Source organism: Falco punctatus (assembly GCF_963210335.1).
Source record: "Falco punctatus genome assembly, chromosome: 5".
In the NCBI taxonomy this organism is placed as follows: Eukaryota; Metazoa; Chordata; class Aves; order Falconiformes; family Falconidae; genus Falco; species Falco punctatus.
Window position 1 is genome coordinate 69,997,594 of NC_137584.1, and position 12,991 is coordinate 70,010,584.

Consider the following 12,991-nt stretch of genomic DNA (forward strand, 5'->3'; position numbering starts at 1 on the left):
ATTATCTAGAATTTGGACTGTTTTGCTAGAAGAAAAAGCTATGCTCAATCACTTCTTCCAAAAAATGCCAAGGAAACAGCTACCTGTGGCAACTGTCTCTGATATGAAAAGAACATTCACCATCCAGAAAGTGAAATCATGACAACTGAAAAATTGTCCATTTCAGCTGTGAGGTTCTGCAATTTTGGAATTTTCCCAAACATCTGGAAGTTCTTTATCAACAGCAGTTAATTCAAATACATTATCCCACATTAAATTGAGATTAAATATTGAATAAAATTGTTTAGCTACACTTTAAATCCTAAGATTTATTTCTGAAGGTGAGAAAATCCCTGTTTCAGATGTAGAAAGACTCAGACTTGTGCTTCCTGAGTATAATATTCTATATATGCCTCTGTAAGCATTCCTATGTAGCTTGGAATGCTAATGTACACAGATCTCTCAGTTGTTCAGATATTTACAGTCACACATCCCCCAGTCTATATGGAATCTTGACAAGATTCTTGACAATAGTTTTGTTTCTATCTTTCATTCCAAACAATCCTGAACTATGAGGGCAGAATTTAAATATGTGCCATATCATGGAGGCAGAATAATTGCCAGTTCATGCTTTTATGTCTGCTTTAAAGGACAGCACGATTTCTTAACTGAGCCATCCAGCTCATCCACACATTCTTGCATAGTTTCCTGTAAGAACATTACAGTAATCCTCAATCATATTATGTGTTCTACAGATGCTTTTTTACATTTTGTTAAAAATTTTCAAACACTTTCTGGAATTCATAGCTGCAGCTCCACACTCCTTGATAATTCTTTACTCTGACCAGCTGGGATCAGGGCTACAATAGTCTTTATGCTACTATTTAATAATTATAATATTTTGTTATGGAAAAAAAGCTTTTTCTGAGGAGACTAATCAATGAGCTATTAATATTCTTGTAATACTTCCGCAATCCTTACATTAAGTCATCCTTCTGAAAAGCAAAGTGTTAAAATCTTTCTAGGTATCTACTCAGTATATATTTGTGATTCTTTCCAATGCATCTTTTTTTTTTTTTCTTTCTTTCTTTTTTAAAACACTGACACATTTTCCTACATCAACCTGTAAGGACAAAAATATCTGGGTGTTTTTTGTTGTTTGTTTGTTTGTTTTTTTTTTCCCCCAATAACACAACTATTGGGTGAACAGTAACAAGAAAGAGATATTGTGCAAAGATTTTGGTAAGACAGACTCAAGAAAATAGTGTATATTTTAACATTTTAAAGGAAAGCTTTGTGAAAGAATAATGAAAATCATAGCTTTAAGAAATAAATTTACCCTGACAATCCCTGTTAGGAGCAATTATTTACTTAATTCCATCAACAGGTCAGCTTGCTACAACACTTTAAGATCAAAATAGTCATTTAATATCTCATGAGACTAAAATTTCTTCAATGACATTCAATACAGAAAAGCCCCACCCCAAGCCAGATAAGTACTAAAAGTGAGAACACAGATAAAGTACTAAATATAAGCAATAATTTTTCTGGGAAAATTTACTGCAAATACAGTAAACTAAAACTACTGCAAATAAAGATGTGGTCATAATGAAGAATAAAGTAGCACGTAGATTAAAAAATATATCTTTAAATAGAAAATAAATCCTTGGAAATTATTTATTCAGTATGAAAAAAAAATTACAAAACTTGTTCAAGAATAATATGACCCCCAAGTGACAGATGTCTGCTGTTTTAATGAACTTAATCACTGTGATTCTTTCCAGTGACAGTGAAGTCAAAATAATCAGATGACAGTAACTTATCATATGCTATTATCAGAGGTGGTAGCACCAGCCTGGATGTGAAAAAGAGGATACATTAAGGAGTAGAGAGATTACATAAAGTCTTTATTTTATATAAATAGCTTTCTGAAACCCAAAAATCAAGTAAGATAAAAATTGGACAGATTCCAAAAAGAAACAGCAAGGAGAAGTTAAGTTTCAATTGTATTGTGTTAAAGACCAGATTAAACAATCAAAATGTTTTCTTCTGATTGTATGTTTGTATTGGTTTTTTCATAATAAATTTCTAAGTTGCATCATTTCTATGATACACAGCAAGTATATCATCTCCAAAGACTTTTCTCATTAGGGATGTTAATATAACAATTTTCCATTACACATTTTCATGTGTTCTACCTGCAAAATTTATCTGTATTTCTTTTTAATGCATAAGTTGCATCACAAACATAAAAGCTTCCCTACACAATAAAAATTGTCTTATGTTTCTACGTGTTGAATTAATATTGTACTTTTACAGACTTGTTTTATTGTTTAAAATGGACAACTAACACAAATGAAAACCCACTTATTCTATACAAATGTGGGCATGTAGAAAATTTGCTAATACAGTTTTTTGTATTTGGTTCTCTTGATCTATACATTTTCTTTTGGATTTGGACAAGAAATTTTTACTTTAATTGTTCTTCTGAGCTGTACTATATTTCAACTACAAAGATATTACTCAAAATTACAAAAATAAATTTTAAATTTCAAATTATTCTAATTTTAATTTTTATGGATAGTTATCAAATACATGGATTGTTCATTAATACTTTCAAAATGGACATATGCATTTTGTAAATACTTTAGAACTTTCATATTACTATCAGCATTGAAAAAATCAAAACAAAAGAAAACGGAGTGATGATGATGAGAAGAGGAAAACCACCTTCAAAATATGCTGCTGTTAGAACAGAGAATTTTAATCATCAGCTTCTGTTCACCAAGGATACTGAAGTTAAAAGGGTGCCATATCTAATTAGCATCTATGTCAGATGTAACAAATACACAGTAGGGTTTCACAGTTGGCAGTCCAAATTCAAGTGGGAGAGGTGAAGCAATCCACTAGGTACAATCATCAAAACAATGTAATATATTAGACATATCAATAGTCATTTAAGCCAGTATATTCTAATAGGAGAAACTAAGGCCAGACACAAAAAAACACCCAAGTTGCCTTCCTCCACTGTACTACCTATAGTAGAAATTAATTATGAATACCCTTATTTGACATCTTTTATGATATTTCCTGGAAGGTTCCCTAGTATTTTGTGACCTTTTGGGTCACAAAATGTGTAATCATAGCTATGCTTTGATAAATCACAGCCTCAAGAACTCAGCCACAATTGTTCTTTCCTGCAGTTTCACTCCTCATTTTGTCAGGCTCCTAAAACAAAGTTTTCTTTATTCCCACCCCATGTAGTCTTAACTTTGCCTTGACTTTAAATTAATTCACCTGCATCCCAAGAACATGTACTAGGTTTCCACTCCAGTAAGGCAAAACAGATTTGAGTGGATGCCTATTTCACGCAAAATAACTTGACTCAATAAACCACAGAACATGAAAGTATTAGACTACCACAACACTGCAGACTCTTCTAATCTATTTTCAGCTGAACTGAATCATACTGTCTTCATGATATGTGAAGAATATCAAAGACATTGTTACGTTTTACCATAACGGAAAGCAAAACATTCTTTCCTTGTGATGTGTCTTAAGTTTTTAAAGACTGTAAGGAAAATCAAACAAACAAAAAAATGCAAACACAAGACAAGCAATAAATACAGCAAGCATCTTCCTAGTCTGATGGCCTTTACTGTTAAGTGCAAATCCTGGAGTTATAAACTGATCCTTGCCACTATGTAAATGTGTAGGTTTATTACTAACATTTTATTAAAAGGGAATTGAAACACTAGAGAATTATTTCAGAGCAGTTGTTTGGGATGATGTTGTAAACCTGGAACACAAAGAAAGTGCTTCTCAGTCTTTATCCAGAGATATGAATAAATGGCCTTCCTTCCTTCTGCTTCCACCAAGCAGGAGAAAAGTAGTTTTATTGACCTTTTTCTACTGAGTCAAACTTTAACTTGTGCTGATCCCACTGTACTCATTCATACACTATGAATCCATTCAAACCTCATAATTTTTTTCTAATAAGCATCACTTTTATGTTTGAAATACAAACAAGCACTGTGGCCCAGAACATCTCTGAATACCTTGCAAGTCTGAAGGCCTCTAAGGTTATTAGAAGCACACAGACATCATGTTGGATCTCGGGATAAGAGTGATTTTTCAGCTTCAACTCTCCATTAATTAAACTCCGTATTTTGAGCACCATAAACTATAAAGCAAGTTAATTTACCTTTCTCAGCAGAAAAGTTCCTGAAACACATTAAAGTAGGTTTCTTTACATTTCTTCTACATTTTCAAGAATCAGTCAGTTTACAGTCTGCACTGGTGGCTGAAGACAGAGGAGTGGAATTGAGGCACAAGGGAAAAGAAGTTCAGGAAGGATAGAGTCTGGATACTGAAATGGGTATGAGAAACCTGGGAGAGCCATTTAGGCACACACTGACCATGACAAGAAAGTATATAAAAGGTGGGTAAGAAAAATACTAGAATTGGAAAGTAAGGACTTGCATATTCCTTTAGTTTCTGAAGAAAATATAATCACATCTGAGTAAACTAAAAACAGGAAACCATCAAGTTTACAGATTTTCTGCTAGACAAAAACAGATTTGATCATTCTGTGGCAGTACATAAAATTCAAAAATATTTATGAGAGAAAAATAATTATTTAGGGCTGTAACATTAGCAGGAACCAAATATTATTATTATCTTTAAATGTAGGTATTGCTTGAATCATCCTAGAATGATGTAATGGTAACTACGAGAAAATGCCTGCATCAGTATCTTTCCTCAAAATATACCATAAAAAAAAAGAAATAAAAAAAATTACAAATCAGCAATTCTGTGTACAAGAGATGAGTGACCCATCTTTACAAAGACAAAAAATAAAGTTATTCTTTTTGGATATATTAATTTAAAATTTGTCCGTTAAAAACTCATGCTGTCAATGTCTTTTGGTTCCAAAAGAAATGAAGAGAAAGTATGCAATATAAAAAGTGGCATACCTGAAAAAAAAATAAAAAAATCAAAGATGCTAAGAAATTGGGCTTTTCTTGATTTTATATCTTTATTTTGAATACAAGATGGAATTTATACAACATCAGATTTCTACCCATTTGAAAAAGCAGCATTTATTAACAAAATACAGTGTAGTGATATTACATTTTGAAACTGTTTTGAAAATCCACTCTATCTTCTAAAATATTCAAAGCATTTTTTTCAGTGAATTATAGTATAAAATGCAATTTCATATTTCAAAAGTGAAGTAACAAAAAACTCCTAAATTTGAGATTATCACAGACTTTTCATAACTTTCACCCATTTCTTGAAAAAAAATTGACAACTGTGAGTTCTTTCAGAACATTGATATAAGTGGATACAGAAAAGTACGTAAGAGCTATAAGGAAAGGAAAGCAACATTTATTTCAGCAGAACAGGACAAATGAACTTGTATCATACGTACAGGCTGGTTTGCTCTCTAGCATAAATAAACAAACACTATGCACATACATTTATAAATATGAAAATTTAATTCCAGATTTAAAGAGCTTCCACAGTAATGCTAGAATATGTACAAGAAAAAAATATTCGGATACTTATACCTGTGATCAAAAGAAAAAAAAAAATAAAATCAGAGTTCTGATAGCTTTCTTAACAAAGTCAATTTAGGAGGACCAAATTATAAGAAATCCTTATAATGAACTTGAAAGGATTTTTGTTGTTTGTTTGTTTTTTAAATAGAATGTAGAATTTCAATTGTAGAAGGAATTCTGAAGTTTCAATGCAGATGGCATTAAAATAAAATAAAATAAAACAATAGTGTCAAAAAGATTGAGATATCCAAAGTTGCTATGGTTATAAAAGATACAAAAAATCTATCTTTTATTATTATTTTTCAAATGTTTCTCCCCATAAAAATCTGACTATCGCTTCACTACACATGTTCAGCTGGCAATTTGGGCTGCTATGGGACCAGAACTTGGAAACCAGACATACTTCTGCACCAAAACTACATGCCAATAGACTTCTGAGAAGTGATGAAGTCCTGGCAACCCTGACCCCTTTTTAGAATAGAGCTACTGATTTGCTCATAAACTAAGGAATAATCTTTCAGATGGTTAGCTATAGCATGAATTATGAAGAGCCTGAGATAGAAAAGACCACATAGTTTCATCCTTACTTGCAGTAGATGAATTTATGAATTGCAGTTCACTTATTATTAATTTGCCTATCAATATATTTTCATCTTTGTTAGACTCAGCCACCACTGGAAAAGCAGAGTATACTCCCAGTTGTAAAGATCTTAATGATTACAATATAAAGAAGAAAAAAGGTATCGTTCAGAATTTCAGAAGACAGAATGAAAAATAAAGACTGGGATCTCTAAAAAAGAAGTGAGTGTTAAAGCAAACTGCAGAGAATACTGATCAAGACTCCACAGCTGGCAGTATACGATAAACTATTGCAGAGAATTGTTAAAGTGAAAACAACAGCATAGAAAAATTATGTAGAGAGCTTGAATGAGCTGCCTTCTTTTAAAGCAGTATTTTCTAGACTGAATATTCAGTAATATGCTTTCTGTCCAACAGAAATTTATTTATTAAGCACAAAAAGATAGAACTACAAAAGCAGTCTAGTACATGTGCTTTCTGCACCACAACAATTTTTGGTTCATCTCATTATTGAGTACTACTCTTACAATGCTGTCATAGCTGAAAAGAGTTATTGCAATTACCAAAACCTTCACTGAACAATAACTGAAGTATAAAAGGCAGTTACAAGTGAGCAACTTGTAACATCAATTTAAAGTCCTCATATTTCTTTTATTTATTAGTTTATTTAGATATGTGCAAAGAAGACAGATGTTTATGCATCACCACTAAACAAAAATTATCCCTTAAGAGAAAGGGTATTCTCGGTTATAGAAAGCAGCTGCTATTATAAATCTCAGGAATCTACTTTTGTGAGCTTTATCAGTCCAAAATCAGTTCTCATTCACAGCACTGCTATTTACATTTGTGCAGCTTACCTTTCAAACAAAATGATGCAAATGTAAGTATCACTATACAAAATCAATATGATATATACAGTATATGACCTCAGATCTCATCAATAGATAGATGTTAAAACATAAATAAGCTTGAAAACCCCAAATTATTAGAGTGTTTTTTATGTAATCTTGCAGGGATTGGTCCTTGTCACAGTATTGTTAGCACTGATCTGGAATCAAGTATACAGTGATTGCTAATGAAGTGTGCAGATGATAAAAAGGCTGGTTGAGTACTGAGCAATGAAGGGAACTGGTCACTAATAGAAATAAGATTATACTCTGGAAAGCAGTGATTCCAGGAAGCAAATAGAAAAAAATGTGAAATATAGTTATATATCAGTGGAATGTTCCTGGCAGGATATCTGCATAAAATGTAACAGGAGTATAGGGGCAGTAAACTGGAATTACTAAGAAGCAGTACTTGGTAATCGAGTAGTTCTTGTATATACAAAAGTTGAAAACTTGTGAAGAGCAGTGGGAAGATAAAAGACATACGAATACCCTAGAAAAACATGCTTTTCCTTTAAGAGACTATAAGATGTCCATTTACATTTTATTAAAAGGAACCCAAGAGATTATATGTTTATAAACGGTAATTAACAGTACAAGGGATTGTTGTGGTAAAATTATGCTGGCCTTAGCATAAGAACTTATGTCTGAAAGAGTGAGTCATTCATATTCCACTTATATATCAGGTATGTATTTTTAAATTAGTGGAATCAATGAAATAAAGTAATTCAGAAGATTTTATATAATTTATAAATCTTCAAATAAAACCAGACCTTACAAGTAACAAAAAAGTTACCCACTGGACAAAATTATATGGCTTATGTTATATAAAAGGTTAGAAGCACACTGGCATGTGTATCTATGTACCTAAGAAAATCCATTCTAGCCTGAAATATCAAAATATATGTTGGTATATAAAGCTTATTAAAGAATAAAAGAAAAAAAGAATATTTTTTTTTTTAATATCTGCGAATTCACAATAACACTGGCAGCAGACAAACGCAGCAGACACTTTCAAAAAGTTTTTCATTTGTGTTGAAATTCAAATTACTATTTCAAAATTATAGTGTGGAAATCAGTGAACATTACTTTTACATAACTAAATATATGTAACTATAAGTAAAAAATACCTCATTCACCACTGTGAATTTGTCAACAATGGAAATGAAAAAGAAGTTACTTAAAATGTTTCTTCTGATCTAGTTCAAATGATAGCTTAATTAAATTTCTGTATGATCAAAAATTTCAACTTAATAATTAAGTAATAACGATGATGAAAATAAATGTTAAATATGTTGTACTTTCCTTCGAGGTAATATCATGGTGTTAAGATTAACAAATGAAAGCAATAAATTTTCCTGGCTAATAGCCCAAACACTTAAACAAACACCTTTTGCCCTCTCATATGGTGCTGAACTAAACAGCTTTGTGAAGGAACCAAACAATTTAGCCAATAATAAGGAAAGTGAAAATATTAATCAATGAATATAATTCTAAAATCATGATAACTTACTTACAATTTAGATGAGAACAAATATCCATGGCTAGCTTGGCAACTGGAATTCATTCATGACAGAGTAATTTCTAAGTGTAACATATACTACAGACTGTTCATTACTGTTGTAATTAGTATAGCATATTCTATTAGCTTTCCTGCACAACTGTATTTCTGGAAAAGCAAATATAATTGCTTACCAAGATGGTGGTAACAATTAAAGAGCGATTGGACAGGGAATCTGTGATGTTTGCTGGTTTTCCTTTCTGAGTCTCTGTCATGTTAAGGCCACTCAATGGATCCCAAGTTCCAACCTACAAAACAATAAATTACAGTGTAAGTTTTCCATATCCACATCTAGAAAAGAACATTATAAGGGAAACCAGATTGTTACAGGAAAAAAAAAAAAAAGGTAATATTTATTATAAATCCTGTTATATTATTGGCTGTCATTACATTTAAAGACTGCTTGTTTAAAATATGATTCACAATACCTCAAAGTGTATTTCATGAAGTGTGACATTAAGTGGAAAAATGTTGCACAGAATGTCTGAAGCTACTCTGAATACCTAATTTTCAATTTAACTTTCATTCTCTAAGATAAACCACATCTGAAGACAACTTAGCACTTATGTGGAAATTCATTTGCAGAGCAGAGAGCGTTGTCTCTACAGGATTTACCCTTTTCTGTAATCAGATAGAAGAGCAGAGCAAAAAGATATTTTGGGGAAAATGTAATGGAAAAAGCTGAAAGTGGGTTAAGTGTAATAACTTAATTGATTTACAGACATTTTATACCTTGAAATTCTTATTCCAGTAAAGTCAATAGGATTTTTATCTAAGTAAGGAGGTCCAGGATTATGCTTTAAGGTTCAAGTCAAGGACATCTCACATACTAAACAATAAGTAATGGGGCTTATGATTACATCATTTATCTGCAATTTCATCACTATACAACTAAAATGGGCAAGCAGTAAGTACAACTATCTATTTTTTCACATCAGAATATTTGTATTACTCTATTGTCTAAAAAAAGCCCAAAAAATGTTTCTTTTTTTGGTTTTAGGCAGGATTTTATATATAATTTCAAATGTTAAAAAATATACATAATATAACGTAAAGATCTTAAAAGTTTTTTCCAACCTCAAAGAGTCTATGATTCTATAATATTGTAAAACAAAATCTAGCCAGAAAATTTTAAATTCTGTGAGTTTTGGCTATATATATGTATGTTTGTATGTATACAAGTACATATAAACACAGATATATATATATATATATATATTTTAAAAATTTTCAACTGATTCCTGAGAAACTGTTTGTATAGTTTTAAGTGATTTGTTGCAGTATGGCTGCCAAGTAAGTTCAGGATGCAGTGTGGTATGGGTTAAATAAAAAGTTTCATTTCTGAAACTGAGAATACAGCAGAGCATGAATCAACAGAAGTTGTAATAAAGAAAAGTCAAATTTGTTCCTTTTCTGTAATTTTCTGTTCCACAGAATATTTTATCTTTCTTCTGTTCCAAGAAGTCACTACTTTGAATGGCTGTGATTCTTGAATTTTGGCAATTCAGTAGCTTGTAAACTGATGAAAGAATCATGAAGGGGCAAAAGGACAACGTGTCTCAGAAATATAATTGAAAAATAACATCTAATACATCATTTCAAAGTACTGAAACAAACCTCTACCAAAAAAAACTTTTTTTCATTTACTCTTTTAATACTGTTTCATTTGGTGACCTGAAAGTATTTTTAGGAAACCCAAAATGTTCAGCCTTGCAGTTTGTCCACAATTAAGAAACTAAACAGATTAAGAACTTTTAGTTGCAACGTTCTGTTAATTATGGCAATCATAGTATTTCAAAGAAATACTGGACTAGAATAAAGTAACAAGGAATGACAAAGACCAGAACTTGAGCCTGTCCCTGCTATTTTTAGACATAATTGAAGCTGGACTAATCTCTATAAGATTCAACTTCAGGTACACAAGTAGCAGAAAAATTTCTAAGGGACCATCATAATCTTATTTGATCAATTTCAAATGCTAAAATCATTTAATCATGTACTTCATTCAAGTTCTCAATTCAAATTTATTTATTTGATATATTGATAAAATATATTGATAAAAGCTAATACATAGTTAGTAAAACACTTCCTCCCTTTTTAACGTAGCCACAGCCACAAGCAAATGTATTAGCTGTTAGAATCTGGGGTTTATCTAACTACATCCATATAGACTTATAAGAATTATCAACAGCATTACTTTAAAAAGGAACTTCTTCCTTGATAAATTATTGCACTATATTTATAGATGAGGTTAATTGTACTTGTATTGCTATTTTTATGAACCAGAAATCTAAGAAATGGAACAAAAGTTATATGTTCCAAATAAGACATTCTTTATTATCTTTATTAATGAGCTCAAACTGAATGACATGCCACAGATTCTGATATACTACTGATATATATAGCTCCTAAATCACACTTCTTCCAGTGAAAACTGCATAAACAGTGCAGCAAATTCATTCTTTTCTATTTTTTTAAGCAGTGTTTTAGTTTTAAAGTAGTCATTTGATTAGAATAGAATTGCTACTGTGTTTTTCAATAGAAAAGTTTAAATACTATATATGTAGAAAAAGCAAATCAAGGTAGCCTACTACATATAACTGCAATTCAAACAATTTATAATTTACTTCTACTGCATTACATTTATTTCCAACAAACTTCCCAGTTTTCCTAAAAAGTGAAACAAATTGATACTCTAATATACACCTTAGAGAGAATATTCACACTGCAAATACAGTCACAGGGAGGCTGTTAAGCCCTTTACCCCCTATTCTTCTATTCAGGTCCCCTAAATGGCTAGACTTTTCTGGAGTGAGCATGCCAATTTGAACACATTAACAGTTATCCATAGCACAGGACCCAGACCAGGAGTTCCCACAAAGCTGACACTGCGCTCCACAGGGAAACAAAGAATCTCTGTGATACAAAGAATTAGCTTAGTCAAGAATCAGATTATTCAAGTTCAAACAATCCCAACAAAAGCTACTAAAAGACTCATCATCAAATATCATAGAATATTCTGTAACATAAGAATCAGGGTGCTCTTCAAGAACATGGAATACAGTTTCCCAACTGCACTTCAGTGATTAAATACTTGCATCCAAGCTTCCATGTATTTAACTATTAGGTAACTATCCAATTACTTCAGTCCTGCAGAAGATTTGGGCAGACATTTCCATTATTTTATTGTTGCTTTAACAAACCACAATTATTTTTTAGTTGGGTTTGGGGTAGGAGATGGGGGGTGTTGGTGATTTGGTAATTTAAAAAAAAAATATCTGGTTTTAATTTGCAATGCCTTAATTAAATTGCATCATCTATTCTAAGACAATGGTGGCAAGGCAACATAACTTCTTTACATAACTGTATGGAACAAGTTCTAAACCTGTAAACCTGTAATTAGTAAGTCCTATCAGACTTACTAATAGGAAACGAACAGTAAATTAATCTTTTCCATTTTGTTGGAGATTATGACCACTGAGACAGTCATTACTGAAAGATAGATAAAGAGGAAAACTAGGAAATATGTGCTGAAAATCTGACTGTAGAGTCATCATTTTCTCAGAATCTGTATTGATTAGAAAATTGCCAGCGTCTATGAAGACATCATCTCTTTAGTCTTTTATTATTAGTCTGCCACGCAGTTTCAACCAGGTACACCCTGAGGTTTCCAAATGGTTAATCAATCCTATACCACTGAAGAAAAATTCTTAAATAACACTCATAATATTGACTACTCTATAATAGTACATTTTCAAAACTAAATCTTACTAGAAGTGTTTAAAAATCAGTCATTACCAAAAGAAAGAAATCAGCAAATAATGAAGTTTGGTGAATGTTCACACAAATTTAAAATTACTTTTTTCTTTCACATTCAAGTATTCTCTGCATTCGGTCTCCAAAAAAAGATCATTACAATTGCACTTATTTCCAAAAATATTAATTTCATAGTAAAATGTAATTGGCATGATTTATGAAGCAATAATACTCTAGGAAAAAAGTACTTACCAAATAATAAAAACTAAGCTAAAATATGAGACCTGTTAAATCAGAATAAATAATAATTCAGCTTCTGAGTACTGAAAACTACACAGTTTTGTATATGTATATATATGTATGTATAATTTGGGGTTTAAACCTTTTATAGTTTTATATAGTAGAATAACTAAAGATAATTATGATATGTTCTTGGACTGCTATCTAGGATGGAGAGCACTGATTACAGTAATTCTTTGCATAAAATTTATATAGCCTGCTCAGCAAGTAGGAATTTAAGAAGGAAACTATACTGGACTTCAACTCAGTTACTAGTCTCTTTGGGAAGTATTAGTTGGATTTTTGTGACATTTAGCAATACATTTAAGGACATAAAGCTTTGTAAACCTTTGTAAATCAATATTCTCCTTTTTTCAAGTATATTG

General features: G+C 31.3%; 1 protein-coding gene across 4 annotated transcripts in view; it reads right to left on the reverse strand.

The window, feature by feature from the left end:
* Positions 1–12,991, reverse strand: part of GRIK2 (glutamate ionotropic receptor kainate type subunit 2) — a 454,658-nt gene that overhangs the window by 184,471 nt on the left and 257,196 nt on the right. For all 4 annotated transcript variants that reach the window (XM_080390031.1, XM_080390033.1, XM_080390030.1 and 1 more), the window contains one exon: positions 8,705–8,818. In XM_080390031.1, the coding sequence (XP_080246157.1) occupies positions 8,705–8,818 (114 nt within the window). The remainder of the gene's footprint in view (positions 1–8,704; positions 8,819–12,991) is intronic.